General features: G+C 46.8%; 1 protein-coding gene across 1 annotated transcript in view; it reads left to right on the top strand.

Moving 5' to 3' along the window:
* The window catches only part of LOC147115396 (vomeronasal type-2 receptor 1-like), a 41,284-nt gene extending 21,202 nt beyond the window's left edge, over positions 1 to 20,082 (top strand). Inside the window, exons 8-10 of the mRNA XM_085989573.1 lie at positions 8,740 to 8,933; positions 9,452 to 9,548; positions 19,777 to 20,082. Of these exons, the coding sequence (XP_085845699.1) occupies positions 8,740 to 8,933; positions 9,452 to 9,548; positions 19,777 to 20,082 (597 nt within the window). The remainder of the gene's footprint in view (positions 1 to 8,739; positions 8,934 to 9,451; positions 9,549 to 19,776) is intronic.
* The last annotated feature ends 7,894 nt before the right edge of the window (positions 20,083 to 27,976 follow it).

The following is a 27,976-nucleotide window of genomic DNA, read 5'->3' on the forward strand; positions in this document are numbered from 1 at the left end:
GGACAGAAAACAAATTTATGCATATTAAATAAACTTAAATGAGCTAATGTCGACAATCAAGAGTGGCTAAGAATTTTACTGAGAATAGTAGAGGTCAACACATTTGTACAAGAAACAAGACTGAAGTGACTGTCAGTATTTTTTGCTAAAGGTGCACACCGGACAATGCTACACAGCCTCCACCCACCATCAGAAATGTCAATGTTCATCATTTCAGCTCACTCAGGGTGACATTATGTCCCAGATTTAGCCTGCCACGCCTGGTGGAATCCGCGGCGGCGGGGGCGGGGGGGGGGGCGTGCAGTAAAACTAAGGGGAGACTTTTACCCCCTCGGATCCCACCCACCTGGTCCCTATTTTAACCTGATATTTGGAGCAGGCGAACAGGGCACCCGCAGAAGGGTAACGAGGATCCTGCTTTAATATGCAAATCGTTTCCGACTATGTCATCCAGACTAGATCTTCAATTTTAGTTGAAGGCTGCGGAGGAAGGCAGCATCGGTTCCCCTGTATGGCGAAACCTATTCGAAGCCAGATCGTGGGTCAGAAGAGGCCCAGAAGGTAAACGGTCATGGTTTATTTTAGGTTTCCTTTTGTGCCAGCAGTGGCAGGAGTGCACCTCCGAGCCTCGCAAGGATGCATTGGACCTCCCAGGCGCTGGGCCACCCCCGTCCTGATCTATGCCGCAGGCTCCTACACACTCCCGATGGTGACTAGATTCTTCCTCCCCCCTCCCGATACTGAATTAAATGGAAATATTAATCGGGAGATTTGTAAAACAGACTGCACATTCGTTATAACCAGTTTTACAAAAGCGCATCAAGTCAAGATTTACCCCAAGAAGGGATCAAGCTGAGGTAAAATGAAATGAATCACGGAATTGTAGATTGCGATGGTACGCAACAAATATATATGTTTAAAATGGAGAAAACTTCAAGTTCAGTCCACAGATTGAATAAATAACTTAGAAAGATAGAAACGTGAAGAAGATGAAATATGGCCCTATAGGGATGACGTAAATGATAAAGAGAGAATACGAGACAAAAAAGAGAGAGTAAGAGATCGAAAAGGAACGTCAGTAAAAATTGTAGCTAAGAATAAAGAACAGTGTTCTACCAATATATCAGTAAAAATCGAATCGTCAAATATGAGAGGATTGGACAGTGAGTTAGTATCGAATGAATGGAAATTGGCAGGCATTCTTAATAAGTACTTCGCTTTGGTGTTTAAAAAAACCGAAATGGGGATGTTAAACCCTAATTTATTTAAAAGCGATCTGGGAGATATTATAACGAATAAAAAGCAAACATTACCGAATTTTGTTAAACCTAAATGAGGGAAAGATGTTGGAATGGGAAGGAATACGTCCCAGGATGGTAAGGGAACTGGGGAAAGAAACAATGGGGGCCGATAACATCAGGATTGTATTCAGAGTGGTAGTGTGCTGGGAGACTGGAAAGTGGACATTGTAATAGCAACTGGCTAAAAGGGACATTCGGATAACGCGGGTAATTATCGGCCAGTTAGACTAAAATCAATGGTCGTCAAAGGATAGGAAAATCGTGCTCGCATGTAATGGGCCGCCGATCTAATGCTGACTGATTAATACACCCCGATTAGAAAATTGTGAAGTTAAATCATTTTGTTAAAACCAGAACAGAAAGTCAAAAACACCTGATGGATCAAATAGATACAGAGTTACTTGAAGGTGATTCCCTAAATACAGGAAACGATCCAGCAGATTGGAAGCTAGCAAAAGTGACACCGCTCTTCAAAAAAGGAGGGCGAGAGAAAACCTGGAACTACAGGCCAGTCAGCCTGACGTCAGTCATCGGGAAATTCCTGGAAACCATTATTAAGGAAGTGGTAACAGGGTACTTAGAAAATCATAATATGATTAGGCAAGGTCGACATCGTTTTATGAAAGGTAAATCGTGTTTGACAAATGTATTAGAGTTTTTTGAGGTTGTAACCAACAGGGTAGATAAAGAGAAACCAGTGGGTGTAGTATACTTGGATTTCCAAAAGGCATTCCATGAGGTGCCACATAAAATGTTGATAAGCAAGGTAAGGGCATATGGGGTTGGGGGTAAGGTATTAGCATGGAGAAAGGATTGGTTAACAGACAGAAAACAGAGAGTGGGGATAGAGTCATAGGGGGAGAAATTCGGTTGGTAGCACCAGGGCTTAGCGCCTAAAGAGGCCGAGAAGTGGGGGGCTAAGCAGCTAGCGGCTGGGCGCCGCGAGGCGAGTGCCTCATCCCATATTGAGTGGGCTCTTAGCGCTGGCACAAAAACTTAGCGCCCACTCGCGGGCGCAGGCTGATCATGACGTCATTTCAGTGTGCAACGCCTTTTTGGCGCCCCGGACCGGAAATTGAGTGGCCCCCGCCTCCGTTCCACCTGGCGCTAATAGTGACAGCTCACTGGAACGTTCCCCAGGCATTCTCGAGCTAGGGGGGCGCTCTTTAAAGGGGACTGCACGGTTATCAAAGCGTCAGCCATTTTGAGAGCGCAACTTGTTGGTTGGTTTGAGACAGTTGCAGAGCTGCAGTGGCAGAGCCTTATTGCCATTCAGCCAGCGGTGCCAGAGGACCGTCAGCCCTGTGAACATTACCTTGCTGCTGGTGAGACATTACAACCTTTACCTTGTTCGCTCTTATTATGGGGGCTGCTCTGGAGGGGAACGTCCTGCTGGTCGACCATGTTGAGAGGGCACAGAGATGGAGGGAGAGAGGGCCAGGAGTGGCCAGACGGAGGAGGGCCAACAGACGTCACCACACTAGATCATACGCGGCGGGGGTTTTCAGGCAACAGTTCTCCTACCACAATATGTCGGAGGAGCAGTGTGTCAGAAGGCTGCGATTCCACAAGGAGGTGGTGACTGAGCTGTGCCACCCACTTCAGGACGATTTGCAGCCGAAGATACGGTGCAGGACCTCTCCGTCGGTGGCCGTGAAGGTTACTGTAGCCCTGAATTTCTTTGCCAGCAGCTCGTTTCAGGCAGCAACTGGGGACATTGCTAACATTTCCCAGCTTGCGGTGCATTGCTGCATCTGCCAAGTTACAGATGCCCTATATAAGAGGAGGCGGCAATTCATCTCATTCCCTTTGACACCGGAGAAGCAGCGGGAGCGCGCACAGGGCTTTGCGGCAATAGCTCACTTCCCCATGGTGCAGGGCGCCATTGATTGTACGCACGTGGCTTTGCGCGCATCTGTACAGAATCCCGAGGAGTTCTGCAACCGCAAGGACTTCCACTCCCTCAATGTACAGCTGGTCTGTGATGACTGGCAGCTGACCCTCGCAGTCAATGCACAATACCCTGGCAGCAGCCACAACGCTTTCATCCTGTGTCAGACCTCAGTGGCAGACCTTTTCGAGGCTCTGGCGCACCCACGAGGCTGGCTTCTCGGAGACAAGGGCTATCCTCTGTGCCCCTGGCTTATGACCCCGCTCCGTTCGCCCAGCACCCCGGCAGAGGAGCAATACAATGTCAGCCATCAGGTGACGCGGAACATAGTTGAGCACACAATCGGTGTGTTCAAGCAGCGGTTCCGCTGTCGTGACCATTCGGGGGGCGCCCTGCAGTACTCGCCGGAGCGAGTCGCCCACGTCGTCGTTCTCTGCTGCATGCTATACAACCTTGCCTTCCAACGCACCCAGCCAATTCCAGCCGACCTTGAAGGACCAGCAGAGGCGGAGGAGGTGGAGGAGGAGGCGGAGGAGGAGGTGGAGGAGGAGGAGGAGGAGGGAGATGGGAGGGCTCCAGAAGCTGGAAGGGCCGTCCGTCAGAGGCTCATAAGGGGTCGGTTCTAGGCCCCACTGACGGAATGCTTGGTATCATTGGGAGAGGACCGTCCGGGTCACCCAAGGCCTATGAAGGCCCGAATGATTGTAAATAGTATAGATGGCCATTGTAAATAAAACCTTTTCTTTATTTTCAATAATGTGCTTCCTTCCAACGTGGCAAAGCAATGGCAACCGAAAGCATATCTAACGAAATAACACATAACTGTCTCGCAAACCCGCCAGACTACCCAAAACATTACGAACATTCACAGCAGGTGTATACGGCCTTGAATTCTACAAGTAAGGTATCTCAGCAGCTCCCTCTACTCTTGACCCCTTGATGGTGATCTACTTCTCTTACGAGATCGGCCCCTTCCCTCGCTGCAGCTTCTCCGTAATTGCACCCCAGTGGCTGCATCAAGGCTGGGGGACGCCTGCTGAGTGTCCAAAAGTGCAGAAGCCCCTGAGGGATGGCGTGGACGAACTCTGGGCTTGGAGGGCCTGGATGCTGACTGCTCCAACTGTGCATGGGTGGAATCAGTCTGTCCTGCAGGTGGTGGCAGCTGCAGTGGAGACGCCCCAGCAGTGGCATCAGGAATGCTGACATCCTGAGAGTGGACACCTGCTCTGTGGTCAGCCGACACACTGGCACTCTGACGGGGCAGCACCGCAGCATGCACCCCAATCGGCTGGTCCACAGATTGACGACTTGCTGTGGTGCTGCAAGGGCCCCGGCTAATCCTGCCTGATCCATCGAGGGTGGCAGCAGTCAGTGCTCGCGTGGCATCAATCTGCATCTGCATGAGGCCAGCGAGTGACTGCGTGGCAGCACTCAGCACTTGCATGGCAGGTGCCACTGCTTCGCTAAAGCCCTGGACAGTCCTTTCCAGTGCTTCGCTGAAGGCCGGGACAGTCCTTTCCACTGCTTCGGTGAAGCCCAGGACAGTCCTTTCCAGGGCTGACCCGAAGCCGTGGACAGTCCTTTCCAGTGATGCTCCAAAGTCCTGGACAGCCCTTTCCAGTGCTGCCCCAGAGTCCTGCGCACTCCTTGCCTGTGCTCCCCCAAAGTCTTGGACACTCCTTGCCAGTGTCTCGACGGATTCAGGCATCCTTGCCAATGCAGCCATCAGCTCAGTGTGCCTGAGCCGAGCCTGGGCGCTCATTTCAGCGAGGGACAGCACCTCTTCCGCGCTCTGTGCAGCAGTCATCATGGCCTGACTCGCCCTCCGGGGAGACGCTTGCCCCCAATCTTCCCTACCCCCTTGCTTTGTTGCAGCCCGCTGGTTCCTGGAACTGGTTCCTCATCAGAGCCACCCCCCCCGCTCCCCTCCAGGGAAGTACTATCCCCAGCCTCCAGATGGGCTGGCTCGCCTGAGGCTGGCACGGATGTTCTGGCTTCCTCCTGCTGGTTGCCTCCAGAGTCAGTGGCACTGGCAGCTTGAGGGGCAGTCTCCCGAGCTGGTGATGCAGCATCTGAAAGCAGGGAGGTTGAAGAGTGGCTTTAGCGCAAGGACAGGGTGGCAGCAAGGGATGCAAGATTGCTGCAATGCTATGACATGGGTCCAAAGTGAAAAGCATGCTGGTGGGGGGAACAAGTGGAAGGAGACAGATCAAAAAGGTGATGACCTTACCATCGCTGTGCACAATGGGGTCGGCAGCTCCAGTGGTGACAGGTCCAGTAATCTGGCCTCCAACAATCTGGTGAACTCTCTCCTCGAGGCCCGTGAGGGTCTCGAGGTGAGGACGTCCTCCTCTGGTCTGAAGCTGCTCTTTACGGTTCCTGGCCAGCTTGGCATGCATGAGAAAGGACGGGAAGTGATGAAACATGATGCCCTGAACTGTCATCTCATGCCCCCCATGGTAGAATAGCCCTTACATGATGCCCTGAGCAGTCATCTCATGCCCCCCATGGTGGAATAGCCCTTACATCATGCCCTGAGTTGTCATCTCATGCCCCCCATGGTGGAATAGCCCTTACATGATGCCCTGAGCTGTCCTCTCATGCCCAGCATGGTGGAATAGCCCTTACATCATGCCCTGAGTTGTCATCTCATGCCCTCCATGGTGGAATAGCCCTTACATGATACTCTGAGCTGTCATCTCATGCCCCCCATGGCGGAATAGCCCTTACATCATGCCCTGAGTTGTCATCTTATGCCCCCCATGGTGGACTAGCCCTTGCATGATGCCCTGAGATTAATGTGCATGTATGATCCCAGAATGGGCCATGGGTGCTTGTTGACAGATGGCCAATGGGGCATCGCACACCCTCTGGCCATAAAGTCAGGTGCAGATGGAGGGATGAAGAAGATTGCCGAAACACCACTCACCCCAACAACCCGAGTGAGGTCATTGAATTTCTTCCTGCATTGCACAGGGCTCCTGGTCACCACGCTGTTGGAGTTGACCTTTTGAGAAACTTCCCTCCAAGCTCTGCGGTATTCCTTCTGATTAGGCCTCCTGCCATTGTCAGGGTACAGCACAGCTCGCCGGCGCTCCACTGCGCCTACCAAAGCATCCAATGCTCCACTGGTAAAGCGTTCTGCTCTCTGCCTCACCCTCTCCATCTTCTCAAAGTTTGTAACGCCACAGAATGCCCAGCGCCGAATTTGAGGCCTACAAGGTGCAGAGTGTGGCTGCTGATCCTTACTGACCAACCCCTTTAAGAGCTGGCCGGCGCCTGAAAGTCTCGTGGTCATCGATTATTGACAGCACCTGCGCTGCGCCCGCCCGCCCTGATATTGAGTAGCGCCGCTAGGTTAGCGCCTTAGGAGTCCCGTGTAATGCCTGATTCTGCGCCGCAATCAACTTTAGGGGCGCTGCAACCCAATATGGCGTGAGGTGGCGATAAGTTGCATCTGGCTATAAAATTTGCGCAGTGCCAATTCTAACGCCCCAAGCGGGGCTATACCCAATTTCTAGGCCATAGAGTCATAGAGTTACACAGCACAGGAAAAGGCCCTTCAGCCCATCATGTCCATGCCGGCCATCAAGCCCTGTCTATTCTAATCCTATTTTCCAGCACTTGGTGCGTAGCTTTGTATGCTATGGCGTTTCAAGTGCTCATCTCAATGCTTCTTGAATGTTGTGAGGGTTCCTGCCTCTACCACCCTTTCAGTCAGTGAGTTCCAGATTCCAACCACCATCTGGGTGGAAAAAGCTTTGCCTCAAATCCCCTCTAAAACTCCTGCCCCTTACCTTGAAACTATGACCCCTGGTTATTGACCCCTCTACTAAGGGGAACAGTTCCTTTCCATCAACCCTATCTATGCCCCTCATAATTTTGTACACCTCAATCAGGTCCTCTCTCAGCCTTCTCTGCTCTAAGGCAAACAACCCCAGCCTGTCCAGTCTCTCTTCATAGCTGAACTGCTCCAGCCCAGGTAACATCCTGGTGAATCTCCTCTGCACCCTCTCCAATGCAATCACATCCCTCCTTTAGTGTGGCGACCAGAAATGCATACAGTATTCCAGCTATGGCCTAACTAGCGCTTTGTACAGCTCCATCATAACCTCCCTGCTCTTAAATTCTATGCCTCGGCTAATGAAGGCAAGAATCCCATATGCATTTTTAACCACCTTATCTACCTGTCCTGCTGTCTTCAGGGATCTATGTACATGAACACCAAGGTCCCTCTGATCCTCTTTCCTTCCTAGGGTCCTACCATTCATTGCGTATTCCCTTGCCTTGTTTGCTAGTCTATAGTTTCATTAATGTAGTTTTGTTTCACTAAACGGGTCATTTTCAGATGGGCGGCTGTAGCTAGTGGGGCGCTGCAAAGATCAGTGCTTGGGCCTCAGCTATTAACAATCTATCTGAAAGACTTAGATGAAGGGGCTGAGTGCATTGCATCCAAATTTGCTGATGATACAAAGCTAGGTGGAAAAGTAAGGTGTGAGGAGGATGCAAAGGGCCTGCAAAGGGTTATAGACAAGTTAAGTGAGTGGAATATAAGATGGCAGATTGAGTGTAATGTGAGGTAATATGAGGTTATTCTCTTTGGTAGGAAGAATGGAAAAATAGAATATTTTTTACATGGTGAGAAACTATTAAATGTCGGTGTTCAGAGTGATTGTTTGTCCTAGTACAAGAAACATAGAGAGTTAGCATGCAGGTAGAGAAAGTTATTAGTAAGGCAAATGGCATGTTGGCATTTATTGCCAGCGAGTTAGCGTATAAGAGTAAGTTAGTCTTGCTAGAGTTGTATAGGGCTGTGGTGAGACCACACCTGGAGGACTGTTCACAGTTTTGGTCTCCTTAGTTAAGGAAGGAAATACTTGCCTTCAAGGTGGTACAACGAAGGTTCACTAGATTGATCCCTGGGATGAGTCTTATGAATAGAGATTGTGTAGATTGGACCTATACCATCTGGAGTTTAGAAGAATGAGAGGTGATATAATTGAAACACATAAGATTCTAAGGGTTTGACAGGGTAGATGCTGAGTGATTGTTTCCCCTGGATCGAGAGTCTAGAACTAGGAGTCTCAGGATAAGGGGCTGGCCATTTAAGACTGAGATGAGGAGGAATTTCTTCACTCAGGGTATTGTGAATCTTTGAAATTCTCCGCCAAAACCTGCTTTGGATGTTCAGTCGCTGAGTAGATTGAAGGCTGAGATATACAGATTTTTGGACTCCAGAGGCATTAACGGATATGGGGCTAGGGCAGGAAAGTTCAGTTGAGGTCGGAGATCAGCCACGATCTTACTAAATGTCGGAGCAGGCTCGATGGGCTGTATGGCCTATTCCTGCTTCTAATTGTTATGTTCTTGTGCTCTTGTAACTTACATTTAGAAAATGCGTTTGATTCTGAACTATTACCTTAATTTCGAATTCACAGAAACAATCGTGACATTCACTTTTGTGCCCAGGTTGTTTATAGTCAATAGAACCAGTGGGTCAAAAAATATATCAGAGTATCCTTGAAGATTATTGTTATGCCATTGTAGGCTACCAACTTAGTAGATGAATGTCGATTTAAATCTGGTATTTTTGAAATTCAAAAGCTGCAACTTAAAACTGGACATAACTGTTCTGCTTATAATGAGCAACGCATGACTTCTTCAAAGCTAAGGCCTGAAATTTCACTACACATACATCGGCAGTGCAAGCGCGTGCATCATGCAGAGAATGTGAAAAACTGGTATTGGCTTGGGTTCATTTTCTGCCCCATTTACATTGGCATTCGACGTGGGTTTTCCCAGATTCCGGCTAACTCTGGAGGAGCCCCTTCCCCCCGCATCAAAAGGGCGTAATCTACCATATTTAGCAGTTAACCCCGTTTTGTGAGGAGGCCAAATTCTTCTCTATGGAATGGTGGCGCATTATGTTAAGGGTAAGCTGTTGGTGACCTCTCCAGTTTTTAGCTTCCTCTCTCTATTGTGCGCATGATTGTCCTGCAACCATGCAGATATAGATGACATTGCAGCTGTTTATTTGGGGCTACCATGGATGTCGTATTGTCCACTGCGCTTCGCTAAACAACCGTGCAATTGAATGGAAATCAACTCGGTCAGGTTCTTGACTAGGTCGGACCCTGCATTCCACCAGATTACTACCTAGGAGCCAAAGTAGAAAATTAACTCTATACGCAAAAGTTTAATGCGACGCTCCTGAAGTCTACTAATGTTATGCTACTATTGATTTATGTTTATATTTTAGTAAAGTTAATCTTCAGCCTTTGATTGTTAAGCAGGAATGTGTAAGTCAATTTAAAGTATCACTGGGCTATTTTACCAGGGATGGCCCTGCAGATATGGTCAGTTTCAGGGTGAAGTAAAGAGAGGCTTAATTAAAGATGCGCCATTGCACACTGAATTACCTGATGACAGTGTGGGGAAACGGTTATTTCCGCAAAGTCTGGGCATACGTCACTTTTTATTGGAATCAATTACACAGAAATGCATTTAAATATATAATTATATGTTTCACTTGGTAGAATAGCAATATATAGAACAAGAGTGTAACTGTTCATAAATTAACAAAGTAAGGGAGTTATACCGACTTCGTTGGCCCAATGGGAAAAGAGCTCATTAAGAAACCAGGCCAGATTATTAACTAAATTAATTGATAACGCATAATTTCAATTAAATTACCCTAATATGGAGTTGCAGTTTAATTTCTGTATGATCATGTAATGCAGTGACACCTAAAGGGTGAGAGGGAAATGTATAAAATGTGGCAGTTCTAACAGATATTGTGGATTCGATAAAAAGCCTGGTCATTCTGTATTCCGAGCTCCAACGTTTAAGGTGTTTGAGTCCTCAAACTAACCATGCCAAGTACTGACTGTTAAGTGTATGTTAATTACTAAGGATGTGTACTGTATGCTTAATAAACCATGAACACTGACCTCAACGTCTAGGAACATTATTGATTTAGCAGTGGATCGAACATCTAATCATAAATATCCTGGGCTAAAAATTCGGTATCGCCGCGCCAGGTCTTTAGTGCCCGAAATTTAGCGCTGGGCCGGATTCCCCTAGCACCCGCCTGAAATTCAGTAGCGCCGCCCCAAGACGGAGGCGGGCGCTATTGGAGGGTTTGGCCGCCTCGTTTGGGGCGAAGAATGTTGGTTTCCGGCGCCCAGCTGCCGCTGCGGCAACCGATGCGGTGCGGCAGGCTGGGGTACTGCAGGCTTCCTCCTTCTCTTAAGGAGGAGCTGCCTGCAGCCGTGAGATCGCCGCTGGATTCCCCCGTCAAATGAGCCCGGCACCACGGAGAAGTGCCGGGCTCGCGGGAGTCACACACCAATGCCGCGGGGGGGGGTGGTGCAGGAGTCCGGGGAGGGAGGTGCGGCCAGGCGGCCGCCGGGAAAGCGGCCGGCCACCCCTCCACCTTTATGCGCCGGCCTCTCGGAGCTGTAAGGCACCGTTTTGCAAATGCTGTTTGCGGCCGCGATGGGCGAGGCGGCCGCAACTGAATTTGGCCATCGGGACGGATTACCATTGGAACCGGGGCGCTGCGCAGACCGATGACATCATCAGTGCCGGCGCAGCGCTACCGGCTAACGCCGATGTTAGGGACCAACTCAATTTCGGGCGCTAAAAAACTTCCGGCGCAAACCACTTTATAGCCAATAAGTGGGCGCAAACGCGACTGAATTTCTAGGCCACAATATCCTGTAACTTTATCACACTGGTGATTAACAATTTCAAGAAAATCCTCCAGTCCCCAGCTGTGGAAATCATTCGCACAAGCTCCCAATGTCAACATATCTGTGAAACATTATGGGATAGATGGCCATCGGAAGGTGTCCTATTTAGCATCGGCCATGAACTGGGCAGCTATGAGTTGGAGTGTCTGAACCCCTTCCTGGGGTGCTGCAATTTTCAACCCCACTTTCTCTGTCGACAGTACCGAAACCAGCTTCCAGGAAGAGAAAACATTTTCCCACTTTACAACAACGAATACACATCAAAAGTGCATCCTAGGCTGTATAGCGCTTTGGGACATCCTGAGGCCGTGATAGGCGCTGTAGAAATCACCCTCAGTAAGCTCCTCTCTGGAGTGGAGCTAATCTACAGAACAAACCGGAGACTGTTCAAATTCCATCTCCTCCAGTCTGTAGTGTATGTGCCTTTAAGAGCCCCCTGTGTATTGTAATGCCGGTAATGGCCACTCGGGCTATATAAGCCTGTATATTGTGTTGTATCAGTTAGTTCACCTCCAGACTTTGTTCAGTAAACACCTGTGAAACTAACTCCTGCCTTCAGTGTCTCTATTAACACACGGATACAACAGTGGTGATGAATTGGAAACTGACTTACCTGCAATTCGGCAGCACCTCAAAGACATCGATTCCTCAGACGTCCAAAGTCGAAGAAAAGCAAGAAAAACAAAACTGTGGTTTCACCAGCTAGCCGAGCTGGTGGCAGGTACTGCAATAATCCTTCCTGGGCGAGCTGGGGCTCCATTGGCTGGCTCTGCGGCGAGGCCAAGCAGCGAAGGCGGAGGCAAGCAAAAACAGACGGGGGGGAGCACGCGGGAGACGGCCGGCGTTCGAACCTAGCAGCAGTGGCAGGAAAGCGCGGGAAGTGCCATATCTTTTCTGCAGGAAAGAAAGAAAAGCGCGGGAAGCGACATTTTTTTCCAGGATGCCTAAGGCTGGCAATATTGATGCTTTTGATAACGATATAGAGGATTGGACCACATATGTGGAAAGAGTGGAGGTATATTGCACAGCAAATGGAATAGAAAATGATAAAAAGACGTCAGTACTTCTAAATCTAATGGGCGCAAAGACATACGGGCTGTTACGAAACTTAATCACTCCAGCCAAACCAAAGGACAAGAATTTTAAGGAAATTGTTGATACCCTACAGGAGCACTTAAACCCAACACCGCTGCTGATAGTGGAATGGTTCAAATTCTTCAAGAGGAATCAGCACAAGAATGAAAGTAACGCTGATTACCTCACCGAATTAAGAAAGCTATCAAAGCACTGCCAATTCGGGGCAGGACTGGCAGATTCTCTTCGAGACAAATTCGTCTGCGGTCTCCTAAGTGAAGGAACACAGAAAAGGCTGCTTTCTGAGAAAGATTTGACACTGGACAAGGCTTTCAGTATGGCTGTATCATATGAAGCAGCCGCAAGAGGAGCTGCAGAGATACAGCAAAAGACACAGGACTTCGGCACCCATGAAATGACACAGGGTTTCGAGAGATGTTATCGCTGTGGCAGATCCACCCATGACCAGAGGGACTGCTGGTTCAAGGACAAAGCATGCAGGCAATGCGGAAAGATTGGACACATTGCACGGGTATGCCGATCTGGACAAAAAAAATCCACGGACAGGAAAAAAAAAATCAATAAAGTAAAGTACAGAAAGGTACAAATGATGACGGACAGTAGCTCCGAAGACCAGAAGAGCAATAGCGACTCCGGAAACAAGAGACTAAGCTGTCTCAAATTACATAATGTAATTGCCAAAGAAGATTACCAGACCATTTGGGTTACCCTCACGATAGCAGGGCCCCTTGTTAAAATGGAGCTAGATACAGGATCAGCTCTGACCGTCATAAATCGATGGGATTACGAGCGGCTATTTCCGCATATGTCTTTAAAAGACACATCCATTATCTTGAAAACATATACAGGGCAGAAAGTATACCCCAAAGGAAAAATAAGGGTGCCTGTTGTATACAACGGCAAGGAAATACAGAAGTTGTATTTATACGTTCTACAAGATGGTGGTCCACCGCTGTTGGGACGTGAATGGATCAGGAAGATACGTTTAGACTGGCACTCCATTCAGGCACTGACGGTGACCAGTAAGAAAAAAAATGAGGATGACGTCATACCTGAACGATTAAAAGACATCTTGGCCAACGCCAAGGAAGTGTTTCAAGAGAAACTAGGAACCTTGAAAGCCATCACCGCCTCAATAAAAGTGGAAGATGCGGCAATTCCCAAGTTTTTAAGGCAAGGCCGGTGCCATACGCAATTCGTCCAGCAGTCGAGGCAGAGCTGGAGAATTTGGAAAAGGCAGGCGTATTATCCAAGATAGATTGGAGTGAGTGGGCAACACCCATCGTCCCGGTCATGAAGAAAACGTTGAATAATGATAAATCTGAAGAACAGAGAAAAATTCGCATCTGTGGAGACTTCAAGGTGACTGTAAACCTGGTCCTTCACACGGTACAGTATCCTCTTCCGAGGATAGAAGATATCTTCGCCTCAATATCTGGAGGGAAGCGTTTCACCAAAATTGACTTGGCACAGGCATATCTACAGATGGAGGTTGAAGAGGCCTCTAGAAAGTATCTCACGATAAATACACACAAAGGCCTGTACCAGTACAATCGAATGGTTTTCGGAGTAGCATCAGCTCCAGCTATCTGGCAAAGAGCTATGGAGGAAGTCCTCCAAGGGATTCCGGGAACTCAATGCTACCTAGACGACAGCCTTGTAACAGGAGAAAACGACAACGAGCACCTTGCCAATTTGGAGCAGGTGCTCACTAGGCTGAGAGAACGGGGCCTACGAACAAATCGCCCCAAGTGCGAATTTTTCCAGAAACAAATATCATATTGTGGCCACATAATTAATAAGGAAGGGTTGCATAAGTTACCTGAAAAAATTGAAGCGGTCATAAAAGCCCCAGCACCTCAAAATGTTTCACAATTAAGGTCGTTCCTGGGATTGATAAATTACTATCATTAATTTTTATCGAACTTATCAACTCTTCTGCACCCTCTTAATGAACTGCTACAAACAGGAGTAATTTGGAAATGGAGCGAAGACTGTAAACGTGCCTTCCATAAATGCAAAGACTTAATCACGCCCAAGGAAGTTTTGGCTCATTACAACCCATCACTGCCAATCAGACTGGCGTGCGATGGATCCCCTTACGGCATAGGAGTGGTATTATCGCATAGATTCCCTGATGGCTCGGAATGGCTGATAGCTTTTGCGTCACGCTCATTGAACTCAGCTGAGCGTAACTATGCCCAAATCGACAGGGAAGCACTCAGCCTGGCATGGGGAGTGAAGAAATTCAACCATTACCGACACGGACAAAAATTTACCTTGTTGACTGACCATCAACCCCTCATCTCCATATTCAACCCTAAAAAGGGTGTTCCAATTATGACAGCGCAAAGGCTACAGAGGTGGTCCCTTTTTCTAGGGGCACACCAATATGACATAGAAAACAAAGGATCAAAACAGCATGGGAATGCTGACGGTTTATCGTGCCTACCGTTGCCAACGGCAGAAGAGGCACCTACAGTAGACCTAGTGGAGATGTTCCACTCTACCATAGTAGAATGTCTACCAGTAACAAATTCTGCCATTGAAAGGGAAACGAGAAATGACGCGACTCTCTCACGAGTCTACGATTTAACAGTGAAGGGATGGCCAGCACATGGCGAACCACTGTTGCCAGCATTCTCGCAAAGAGAACAGCTGTCAGTGTGCCGAGGAACCTTGCTGTGTGGATCCAGAGTGGTGATTCCACCCAAACTCCAGGATAAAGTGCTAAAGGAGCTTCACGAGGGACATCTGGGTGGAGTGAAAATGAATAACATAGCCAGGGCGTTTGTATGGTGGCCAGGTATCGATGGAGACATCGCAGAAATGACCAAGAGCTGCCTAGGATGCCAGAAGGTCCAAAACGCTCCACCACAAGCCCCTCTACATCCATGGGAGTTGCCCTCATCTCCATGGCAAAGGGTACACATCGACTTTGCTGGTCCATTTATGGACTCAATGTTCTTAATCGCGGTTGATGCACACTCCAAGTGGCCAGAGGTAATAAAGATGTCCTCCACCACCACGGAAAGAACCATCACAGTATTAAGGACCATATTTGCCAGGAATGGGCTGCTGAACAGATCTGTTCTGATAATGGACCGCAATTTGTGTCCGAAGAATTCAGGAAGTTCTTAAAAAACAATGGGGTTAAGCACTACACGTCCGCCCCATACCATCCCGCCACCAATGGATTGGCTGAAAGGTTTGTCCAGACCTTCCAGAAGGCCATAACGGCCATGGGTAATGAAGACATAAAACTTCAGCATAAGGTAGATAACTTCTTGTTTGCATACAGGAATGCAACACAAATGGTTACAAACCAAACTCCCGCCATGATGTTCTTCAATAGAAGCCTAAGATGCCGGCTGGATTTGATCAAGCCAAACATCAGAAGGGACGTGGAGAACCGGCAATTTCAAGGCATGAATGAAAGGCCAACTAGAACCTTCCAGATCGGTCAACAAGTTTTGGCCCGGAACTACCGTACCGAGAAATGGCAGCCTGGAACTATTTGCACATGATTAGGACCGCTGATGTATACCGTGGACATTGGAGAAAGCATAATAAGGCGCCATGCTGACCAGATCATAGAGTCATCCGAAAAGGGACAACCTACACCACAACTCTATACGCCTAATGATGAAGTACAGATACCCATAGTATCTACCTCCGATCCGGTGATACTGGAACCAGATGAACCCGACACTGGCATTCAAGCCGAATCAGCCTTGCCAAAAGAACCTACTATACCACCAGAAACTACTACACCACCGAGGCATTATCCGGACCGAGTCAGGAAGCCTCCAGGGAGACTGACTTATAATTGATTAACTGCAGCAATGTGTAGATTATTGTTCTTGTAACATGTAATTAATGATTACTTAAAATATTATGTACTGGTTGGCTAAAAGGGGAGGAATTGTAGTGTATGTGCCTTTAAGAGCCCCCTGTGTACTGTAATGCCGGTAATGGCCACTCGGGATATATAAGCCTGTATATTGTGTTGTATCAGTTAGTTCACCTTTTGAAGAAGGGTCAAACCCGAAACGTCAACTCAAATTTCTCTCCACGGATGTTGCCTGACTTGCTGAGTTTTTCCAGCATTTTCTGTTGTTAGTTCACCTCCAGACTTTGTTCAGTAAACACCTGTGAAACCAACTCCTGCCTTCAGTGTCTCTATTAACACACGGATACAACACAGTCCACATCCAAGGTCGGCCCATCCTTTGTCATCGAATTACAGTATGCAGACGAAGTTTGCATCTGCACACACTCTCAGATCGAACTCCAAACCATCGTTAACACTTTTGCCGAAGTGTACAAGAGCATGGGCCTTCTGCTAAACACCTGTAAGACAAAGGTCCTCTACCAACCTACCCCGCCACACAGTACTGCTCCCCGATTATCAAAATCCACGATGAAGCCTTGAACAACGTGGACCACTTTCCATACTTCAGGAGCCTACTGTCAACAAGGGCAGATGTCGATGATGAAGTCCAACACCGCATTCAATGTGTCAGTGCAGCCTTCGGTCACCAGATGGAGAGAGTGTTTGAAGACCAGTTTCTCAACCCGGCACTAAGCTCATGGTCTACAGAGTAGTGATACCCGCCCTCCTGTATGCTTCAGAGACATGTACAATGTACAGCAGGCAACTCAAACCACTGGAGAGATACCACCAAAGCTGCCACCGCAAAATCCTGCATATCCATTGGCAGTATAGGTGGACCAACATCAGTGTTTTCACTCAGGCCAACATCCCCAGCATCGAAGCTTTGATCACGCTCAATCAGCTCCAATGGGCGAGCCACATCGTCGGCATGCCCGATATGAGACTTCCAAAACAAGCCTCTATTCGGAGCACCGACATGGCAAGAGAGCCCCAGTTGGGCAGAGGAAAGTCTTCAAGGACACCCTCAAAGCATCCTTTAAAAAGTGCATCACCCCCACCGACACCTGGGGATTCCTGGCCCAAGACCACTCAAAGTGGAGGAGGAGCCTCCGGGAAGGCGCCAAACACCTCGAGTCTCTTCACCAGGAGCAAAAATAAGCCAAGCCCAAATAGCGGAAGGGGTGCACGTCAACCTAAGCACCCCACCCACCCGCCCCTTCAACCACCGTCTGCCCCACCTGTGACAGAGACGGTAGGTCCCACATTGGACACATCAGTCACCTGTAAACTCACTTTTAGTGTGGAAGCAAGTCATCTTCGGTTACGAGGAACTGCCTAAGATGAGAGAGAAATGCTAGTTTTTTTATCTTTGTTTCTTTCTTTCTTTCTTTCTTTCTTTCTTTCTTTCTTTCTTTCTTTCTTTCCTTCTTTCTTTCTTTATAAAATAGCCAATGTCTGAAGGCTGGCCCAATCATGGCATAGAATACCAATGGAGCATTACTGTTAACTGTGAACTGCAATTGACAATTCCCAATGCCTCAGCAGAACCAAGCCGCTAGATTAGGCCAATTATTCTTTACAGCTACGCCACACAAACCAATCCGCCTGAATATTGCATGTGACCTACAACCAACACCTGTGTACCCACTCCAAAAAATGATCAACTTTAAAAGAAATGAGTCTTGTGTTTCAATCGTCCATTTGGCATAAAGTTTAATCCACACGTTTTTCCATTAATGTTCTCTCAAACAGTCACATCCTTTCTGTATAATTGATTACTGTTGGCAAATGGCGCATACACAGAATCCCCTCAATAAATTATGAATACTTGCCGGATGATCAATCTTGATATCAATCACACTAAATCTGATTAAAGTTGTTAATACAGGTAGAAGTATTCTCAAGCATTGATCATCATCTCACATCACACCTGCTGAAACAGGCAGGCTGAAACCTCTTTGATTTATTCAGATGGGACGATGATAACTGTCAAATATTGCTGCTCTCCTGCAGTGCAGGTTTACTCGCGAGCTTATTAATAGACTTTCAGGCAAAGACTTGCATTATTTTCACCAGTGCTCTCGAGAAAGTGGTGTGACTTTTATAATGCAGCCTCTGTCAATTTGGAGCCTTCTGTTCCTCTTCTCAGTCAGGGAGTTGAGTTCAGCAATTCAACCTACATGCAAACTGCGGGAAAAGTTCAATGCCGGAGTTTCTCAAGATGAAGATATTGTCCTGGGTGGTTTATTTCCAATGCATTTAAGAACAGATGCAGCTGAACAAACGTTTCACTGGAAACCTCCACCAGGTCGTTGCTATGAGCAAGTAAGATTATCAGAAAGTATCGAAGTGCGGATAAGAATGTGTCCCTGAATATGGTAAAGGTTTCGTTTGTCAAATAACTCCCAATACTTGAATCGCATTAATTATCACATTTAAAGTCCCATAGTGCAATGCCTGCCAAAGTATTGTGCTGGTTGGAGGGGGCATTAGAGTGAGTGGAATGTACGTCGAGTGTGTGAAAAGAACTATAATCAGGCAAATGATTTTCGGCATCATTGTCAAAACAGCAAGAGCAGAGCATCCTACAGTTTTACCGACTGCAATAAAAAGGCAAACCAATACTTAAAGATGAATTCTACGTTACAATTCGTGAAATAAAATATTTCAGCAATTTTAAAAATATCATCGGACTCGTAGATGTTGGAGAATGATGGAAGCTCCCGCCCGAATCATTAGCCTATCTTTTTCCAGTTTTTTTTCCAGTTGCTGTCTGCGCTCATGTGCATTTCTAACATTTCCTGGGTTGATTTGGGGATGTTGGAAAGCTGTGTACGCCTGGGCCAATACATTACATAGATACATAGATACATAGAGATAGGAACAGGAGTAGGCCATTCGGCCCTTCGAGCCTGCTCCGCCATTCAATGAGATCATGGCTGATCTTCGTCTGAGATCATAGCTGATCTTACCAGTTCAGTACCCCGTCCCCGCCTTTTCTCCGTAACCCTTAATCCCCTTAGCCTTCAGAAATATATCCAATTCTCTCTTGAAAATATTTATTGAATTAGCCTTCACAGCCCTCTGTGGCAGGGAATTCCACAGGCTCACCACTCTTTGAGTGAAGAAATTCTTCCTCATCTCTGTTTTAAATGATTTGCCCGCTATTTTTAGACAATTAGTATTGTCATCGCTCCTGGTCCTTTAATTGCTATTTGCAGTTTGTTTCTTGTTGCTCTCTTTGCTTCCATTATTCCTTTATTAACTTTGTTTAATTGGATCTGACCGGGGACATCCTTTGTTAGAGGAACTCAATAAGCAGATCGCAACCTTTCTGAAATTAGATAGAATTTCGACTTGGAAATACTGCAAAACGCCCGTGTCCAATTGTCGTCCTTTGTACTGTCCGCCCCATTTTCAATTCCATTGACTTCACTTGAACTGAATATCAAGGGGAGCCTACAACAGGCCGCAGATGCGACACCGCACAACACGATTATCGCTAAATCTGAGGGTTGAAACTCAAAGAAATCAACCGAGAAAAGTCAGGAAGGATAATAGAAGTTTTACCTGAGTTGTTGTGTAAACTCTATGGAAACAAAATATATTCAGTCACAGAAATACGCAGAACATGGAAATATAGTTTAATTAGGACAAAAATCAGATTTACAAAATTGGTAAGCGAATCTACACTTCAATAGAACAACGTGGTTGTCAAATACTTTCACTTTATTTCAACATCTTAACTCAACCTCTGCGTCCTGCAAAAGACCCGCCTAAAAATGTTGAATCCTGATAGCATGCTTTCACAATCAATGTGTCCATGTATTTTAATAGGCTCCTTCAAAGAGGTCTGCGTTTGGTACAAGCAATGATCTTCGCATTAGAAGAAATAAACCGGAATCCAGAGCTGCTTCCCAATGTAACTCTAGCTATAAGATCTTTGACAGCTGCTATGTACGTTCTGAAACGCTTAACGGAGTCCTCAAATTAATGAACGAGGAGGATGGGACGCAATCCAACTACACGTGCCCGGCACTTCCATCAGTGCCCATCATTGTGGGAGAAGCAACATCTCCAAAGACCATTGACGCTTTACGTTTATTGGTTCCTTTCGATATTGACCTAGTCATAGAATCATAAAGTCATAGAGTCATAGAGTTATACAGCACAGAAAGAGGCCCTTCGGCCCATCGCGTCCGTGCCGGCCATCAAGCCCTGTCTAATCTAATCCCATTTTCCAGCATTTGGTCCGTAGCCTTGTATGCTATGGCATTTCAAGTGCTCATCAAAATGCTTCTTGAATGTTGTGAGGGTTCCTGCCTCTACCACCCTTTCAGGCCGTGAGTTCCAGATTCCAACCACCCTCTGGGTGAAAAAGTTCTTCCTCAAATCCCCTCTAAGCCTCCTGCCCCTTACCTTGAATCTATGACCCCTTGTTATTGACCCCTCTACTAAGGGAAAACGTTCCTTTCTATCTACCCTATCTATGCCCCTCATAATTTTGTACACCTCAATCAGGTCCCCCCTCAGCCTTCTCTGCTCCAAGGAAAGCAACCCCAGCCTGTCCAGTCTTTCTTCATAGCTGAAGTGCTCCAGCCCAGGTAACATCCTGGTGAATCTCCTCTGCACCCTCTCCAAAGCAATCACATCCTTTCTATAGTGTGGCGACCAGAACTGCACACAATATTCCAGCTGTGGCCTAATCAGCGTTTTGTACAGCTCCATCATAACCTCCCTGCTCTTATATTCTATGCCTCGGCTAATGAAAGCAAGTATCCCATATGCCTTTTTAACCACCTTATCCACCTGTCTGCTGCCTTCAGGGATCTATGTACATGCACACCAATGTCCCTCTGATCCTTTGTCTTTCCTAGGGTCTTACCATTCATTGTGTATTCCCTTGTCTTGTTAGTCCCTCCAAAATGCATCACCTCACACTTTTCAGGGTTAAATTCCATTTGCCACTGTTCCACCCATCTGACCAACCTATCTATATCGTCCTGGAGACTGAGGCTACCCTCCTCGCTATTTACCACCCCTCCAATTTTCGTGTCATCTGCGAACTTACTGATCATACCTTTTACATTCACATCCAAATCATTAATGTAGACCACAAACAGCAAGGGACCTAGAACCGATCCCTGCAGTACCCCACTGGACACAGGCTTCCAGTCACAAAAACAACCTTCGACCATCACCCTCTGCCTTCTGCCACTAAGGCAGTTTTGGATCCAATGTGCCAAGGCACCCTGGATCCCATGGGCTCTTACCTTCTTGAACAGTCTCCTATGCAGGACTTTATCAAAAGCCTTACTGAAATCCATATATACCACATCCACTCCACTAACCTCATCCACACACCTAGTCACCCCCTCGAAAAATTCAATCAAATTGGTCAGACATGATCTTCCCTTGACAAAGCCATGCTGACTATCCCTGATTAATCCTTGCCTCTCCAAGTGGAGACTAATTCTGTCGCTCAGAATTTTTTCCAACCATCCCCTACCACTGATGTTAGGCTCACTGGCCTGTAATTCCCTGGTTTATCCCTACTACCCTTCTTGAATAATGGTACTATGTTAGCTGTTCTCCAGTCCTCAGGCACCTCCCCTGTGGGCAGAGAGGTTCTGAAAATTTGTGTCAGAGCCCCTGCAATCTCCACCTTTGCCTCACACAGCAGCCTGGGATACACCTCGTCCGGGCCTGGCGATTTATCCACTTTTAAGCCTGCTACAACCGCTAGTACCTCCTCCCTCTCGATGCTAATATGTTCAAGTATATCACAGTCCCCCTGCCCGATTTCTATGTCTACATCGTCCTTCTCCATAGTGAACACAGATGCAGAAAATTCATTTAAAAGCCCACCTACATCGTCTGACTCCACACACAGATTGCCACGTTGGTCCCTAATGGGCCCTACTCTTTCCCTAGTTATCCTCTTCCCTTAATATACTTATAAAACACCTTAGGATTTTCCTTTATTTTGCTCACCAGTGTTATTTCATGGCCCCTCCTCGCACTCCTAATTTTTTTTTAAATATCCCAACTGCACTTTTTATACTCCTCTAGGGCTTCCTCTGTCTTTAGTCCTTTGTATCTGCCAAAAGCCCCCCTTTTTTTCCTAATCCATTCTCGTATATCCCTTGACATCCAAGGTTCCCTGGGCTTGTTGGTCCCACCCTTGACCTTTAAGGGAACATGTTGCCATTGTACTCTCTCAATTTCCTTTCTGAAAGACTCCCATTGCTCCGATGTGGATTTTCCTACAAGTTGCTGATCCCAGTCCACATTGGCCAGATCCTGCCTTATCATATTAAAATCGGCCTTCCCCCAATTTAGAGCCTTTATTTCCGATCCATCCTTGTCCTTTTCCATGACTACCTTAAATCTCACCGAATTATGGTCAGTTTCACCAAAGTGCTCACCTACTAACATTTCTACCACCTGCCCGGCAACATTCCCTAAAATTAGGTCCAGTACCGCCCCCTCTCTTGTAGGACTTTCTACATGCTGGCTCAAAAAGATCTCCTGGATGCACTTTAAGAATTCTGCACCCTCCAAGCCTTTCACACTCTGACTATCCCAGTTAAAATTGGGGAAGTTGAAATCCCCCACTATTATTACCCTATTATTTGCACATTTCCCTGAGATTTGCCTACATATCTATTCCTCTGTCTCCCCTTCACTGTTTGGGGGCCTATAGTACACTTCCACCAAAGTGCTTGCCCCCTTTTTGTTTTTATGTTCTACCCATATGGCCTCATTGGGGTTGCTTCTGCTGCTCAGGAAGGGAGGAAAAAGAGTGGGAGACCAATAGTGGTAGGGGATTCTATCGTAAGGGGAACAGATAGGCGTTTCTGTGGCCGTAGACATGACTGCAGGATGGTTTGTTGCCTCCCTGGTGCCAGGGTCAAGGATGTCACTGAATGGCTGCAAGGCATTCTGAGGGGGAGGGTGAACAGTCAGAGGTCGTGGTTCACATTGGGACCAACGACATGGGTAGGAGGAGGGATGAGGTCCTGCAGCAAGAATATAGGGAGCTAGGTAGCAGATTAAAGAGCAGGACCTAAAAGGTTGTAATCTCCGGATTACTCCTGGTGCCACGTGCTAGGGAGTATAGGAATAGGAGGATAGAGCAGATGAATGCGTGGCTAAAGAGTTGGTGCAGGAGGGAGGGCTTTAGTTTCCTGGATCACTGTGTCTGCTTCTGGGGCAGGTGGGTCTTGTACAAGTCGGACGGGTTGCACCTGAACCAGAACGGGACAAATATCCTTGCGGGGACGTTTGCTAGCACAGTTGGGGAGGGGGTGGTTTAAACTAATTTGGCAGGGGGATGGGATACAGAGTGGAGCTATAATAGGGGGTGATGTACAGCCAAATATAGAGGAAAAAACAAGTCAGCTTGGAAGGCAGAGCAAATATGTAATGGCACAAGGGAGTAGGGCAAGGCTGGATGGCATTTATTTTAATGCCAGGAAGTTGGCTGCTGCTGCTTTCCCCTGGTAAGTCATCCCCCTCAACAGTATCCAAATCGTTATACCTGTTTGAGAGGGGGATGGCCACATGGGTCCCCTGCACTACCTGCCGGCTTCCACTGCTCTGCCTGATGGTCAGCCATTTCCCTTCTGCCTGTGCAGCCCTTACCTGCGGTGTGACCAACTCACTAAACGTGCTATCCACGACCCTCTCAGCATCACGAATGCTCCAAAACTCATCCATCTGCAACTCCAGCACCTCAATGCAGTCTGCTAGTAGCTGCAGCTGGATACATTTCCAGCACACATGGTCGTCAGGGACACCGGCAGTGTCCCCGAATTCCCACATAGCGCAGGTGGAGCATAACATGGGGCTGGGCTGTCCTGACATGACTTACCCTTTAATTAATTTAAATTAATTCAATACCACCAATTAAAGATATACTCTAGGGTGCTTGTATGGCAGAAGTCCCCGCTGCACCAGAGAGACCCTAGAAAATCTAAACTGCAGAATTGAATTTACCTTACAGCTAAATGATATATTTAAGGGCTCTGGTTTACAAACAAACTAGATGAAGAATATCACACCTTAGAAACTATAAACCACAGAGTTTAATTTAAAAAGAGACAAATACTCACCAACCAATCACTGACCTGGTATGGTTCGTTAATTAACTTCACTGACTAAAGTAGGTTCACTGAATGTCCCTTCACACGGAATAAGCGTACTTTTAAATACATAAATAGTTTCATCCTACCATCAGCTTTAGACGTTTGAGAAACGAAATGGGCGGATGGCTGCGTTTGGTTTGTGATGTATCACAGGTAGCATTATTCTGCAACATTTTAGCTCAAATCATTCATTGTGACGTGCATCATGGCGCAAAATCACAAATTACAAGACAATTTGTGATACAAGAAAGCATAAAATCATATAATCGGAAGTAACATATCACAGGATATTTTTCAGTTGACTAACATAATTTTAAATGTTTCAGACTGATTAACTTTCTCTGTAGATCCCTGACTGACATTTGGTTGGTGCAAAGAAACGGTTCCATTTCAATTGCAACAAGCAACTAATTTTCACTTGGGCAAAGCGTAAAATGGGCGCTATTGGATCAAGTAGGAACGTCCTTTCGAAAGCCAAACTGACTGGTCCTGTCTAACTCATATTTATCCAAGAGTTTGTTACTGCATCCCTATTATGGAGTCTAATAATTCATCGGTAAAATCAGTTCCAATAATATGACAACAATTTCAGAGTTCACCTTTCTGTACTTTCTTTTTCAAAATATTGGTCAGGTTTCTCTCCTTCCATTTTCTGCACAATTCCCCTTCCTACAGAATGTTGAAACATTTTACTCCATCGCACTATTACTTCCCAGGCAATCCTCAGAATTCCCGGTTGTAAATCACAGGACCGATAGATTGAGAATGTGCTTCATGTGTTATAACTAAAAATGTGCATTAACTTCCATGTTAGCTACGCTTCATCCTGTACCTGTCTGAATGATAAGAGGGAGTTGTTGCGTTGGGACGGGCTCCATTTAAACGGGGCTGTGGTGCAGTGTCCTGGCAAATCAAATATCTAGAGCAGTAGACAGGGTTTTAAACTAATGAAGGGAGCATGGGAGGATTCAGGAAAGTGTAAATTTCAAAGCAGCGAGAGTAATGTCAAGGTTCCAGAGCAGAGTAGAGTTTTAGCAAGGAAGCGTCAGAGAGAACAAAAAAGGTAAGAAGGCATCAGTGACTAAGGTGACATTAGAGAAAAATAGAAATACATCAAAGCTAAAGGCACTATATCTGAATGCGCAAAGCATTCGCAGCAAAATAGATGAATTAATAGCGCAGGTAGAAATTAATAGCGTTGATCTAATAGCCATTACGGTGATGTGGTTGCAATGTAGCCAAGTTTGGGAACTACATCGTCCAGGATACTTAACTTTTAGAAGAGATGGGCAAAATGGAAAAGTAGGAGGGGTAGCCCTGATAATAAAAGATGGGAAAAAGACAGTAGAACGAAAGGATCTTAGCTCCAAAAATCAAGAAACAGTGTCAGTTTGGTTGGAGTTAAGAAACAGCAAGGGGCAGAAAACATTGGTTGGAGCTGTTTATAGGTCCCCAAATATGTTACATTGAGCCGGACTGTACATTGAGTGGGACTGTACATTGAGTGGGACTGTACATTGAGTGGGATTCTACATTGAGCCGGACTGTACATTAAGCTTGACAGTACATTGAATGGGACTGTACATTGAGCAGGACTGTACATTGAATGGCACTGTACATTCAGCGAGACTGCACATTGAGCCAGACTGTACATTGAGCAGGATTGTGCTTTGAATCGGACTGTACATTTAGCGGGACTCTAGATTGAGCCGGACTGTACATCTAGCGGGAATGTACATTGATTGCGACTGTACATTGAGCAGGACAATACATTGAGCAGGACTGTACTGTGAGTGGAACTGTACAACGAGCCGGACTGTACATTGAGCGTGAATGTACATTGAGACGGACTGTACATTGAGCGGGACTGTAGATTGACTGGGACTGTACATTGTGCGGGACTGCAGATTGAGCCGGACTGTACATTGAGCGGGACTGTACATTGAGTGGGACTGTACATCGAGCGGGACTGCACATTAAGTGGGACGGTACATTCCGTGGGACTGTACATCGAGCCGGACTGTATGTTGCATTGTATTACATAACGGCCCAGAAATTCGGGTCGGGGGCTTCCCGCGGGTGCAAGCCCCCGACCTGCACTTACCCTGAGCGCCGGTAGTTGAGCTCTGGGCTCCCGTGAAATTCCGCTCCAGGGCCTGCTCCAACTCCCAGCGCGCTGTGCTTGCATGTCCCAGGGGCGTAGTTAGTGCGATGCGTCCCCTGGGATCACTTGAGCCATGGGCAGCCAATCAGAGGAGGGAAAAGCCCATTCATAAGATTGCCAGGAAGACCTGTCTAAACTTATGAATATACGGGCCCCAAAATAACAGTAAACCTTCAAATAATGTTTTTTATCACACTTTTTAAATAAACTATAAATTACATTAAATAACTATTTTAAACAATAATTTAAATTTTTGAAAAAAATAATTTCATAAAAAGCAGGGGCTAAATATAAAGTTACCTTGCTTTAATGTATTTAAAAATAATAAACCTGTGGAAAAAATGTTTTAATTTTAATTAATTGACCACTTACCTTTTAAAATGCAGGCCTTACATCTGGCTTTTACATTTCTAAAATCTAAAGACTTACCCTCACGGAAAAACCTGTAAAAATTGTAATTTCAAAGCGCACGCGCAGACTCCCGCATGCACGCGTTCGACCTCTGAACCTCTTCGTTCAGAGGAACGGAAGTGCCGGTTTCCCGCGCATGTGCAGTGCATGCAAGAAACCTGCACTTCCATCGGGTCCACGCGTGAGTACCCCATGCGTACTCACGCGTTGGGACCCAAATTTCTGGGCCAATATATACAGCAATGAAAAATGAAATTCGGCCCATCATATCCGTGCTGGTGTTTCTGCTCCACTCGAGCATCCTCCCAGCCTTCTTCATCTAACCCCATCATCATATCCTGCTATTCCTTCCTCGCTCATGTGTTTAACTAGCTTCCCCTTAAATGCATCTATGCTATTCGTCTCAACCACTCCATGTGGTAGCGAGTTCCACATTCTCACTACTCTTTTCGGTAAAGAAGTTTCTCCTGAAGTCCCTATTGGATTTATTAATAACTACCTTATATTTATGCCCAACGTTCCTGCTAAGCTGCATGACTGCGGATCTGGAAGTCTTGGCAGGCCGTTCACTGGCTTTTATGTGGGAGAAACTGCACATGCACAAACATTTGAATGGGCCGCACAGCCAGTTAAAGGGCCAAAGCACCAAAAAAAATAAGAGGGGGCATTGATTTTGATCTAGTTCTGGTCTCCCTGCAAGTGGAAAATTCTTCTCTACTTTTAACCTATCAATACCTTTCATAATCTTAAAGAGCTCTAGCAGGTCACCACTCAGCCTTCTGTTTCCTAGAGAAAAGTGCCCCAGCCTGTTCAGTCTTGCCTGATAGGTATAACCTCTCAGTGCTAGTATGATTTAGTAAATAGTCTTTGCACCATCACCACAAGTCTCATCCGCAGGCACCAGCTTAGATACTTTCACTACGCGTTCCTTAGAGGGTCATATAGTAGTAGGATCTGCACAGGGTGATGCACCGGGAATGAATGGTCAGGGGGAAAAGGTAGCTCGGGCGCCAGCTCCCCGGAGGGCGAGTGAGCATGCGCATTCTGCTGCACAGAACTCAGATGAGATCCACGATGGAGATGCCTTTAGATGTAGGGTGATGGGCATGCACACGGTGCAATGGGAGGTGTGTCCGAGAGCCTGTCGGCAATGATAAGGAGCGTGGAGGAGTTCACCTCCACCATTGTGCAGAGCTCTGCGCACACCATGTTGCCAATCATTTCCAGTCTGGAAAGATTAGTGGACTCCCAGGGAGAATGTGGTGCCAGGATAGCAGACATTCAGATTGATAATTCGCTGTGTGTGGTCGCA

The sequence above is a fragment of the Somniosus microcephalus genome, chromosome 6 (genome assembly GCF_052327205.1).
Source record: "Somniosus microcephalus isolate GS21.2 chromosome 6, FLI_Smic_1.0, whole genome shotgun sequence".
Lineage (NCBI taxonomy): Eukaryota > Metazoa > Chordata > Chondrichthyes > Squaliformes > Somniosidae > Somniosus > Somniosus microcephalus.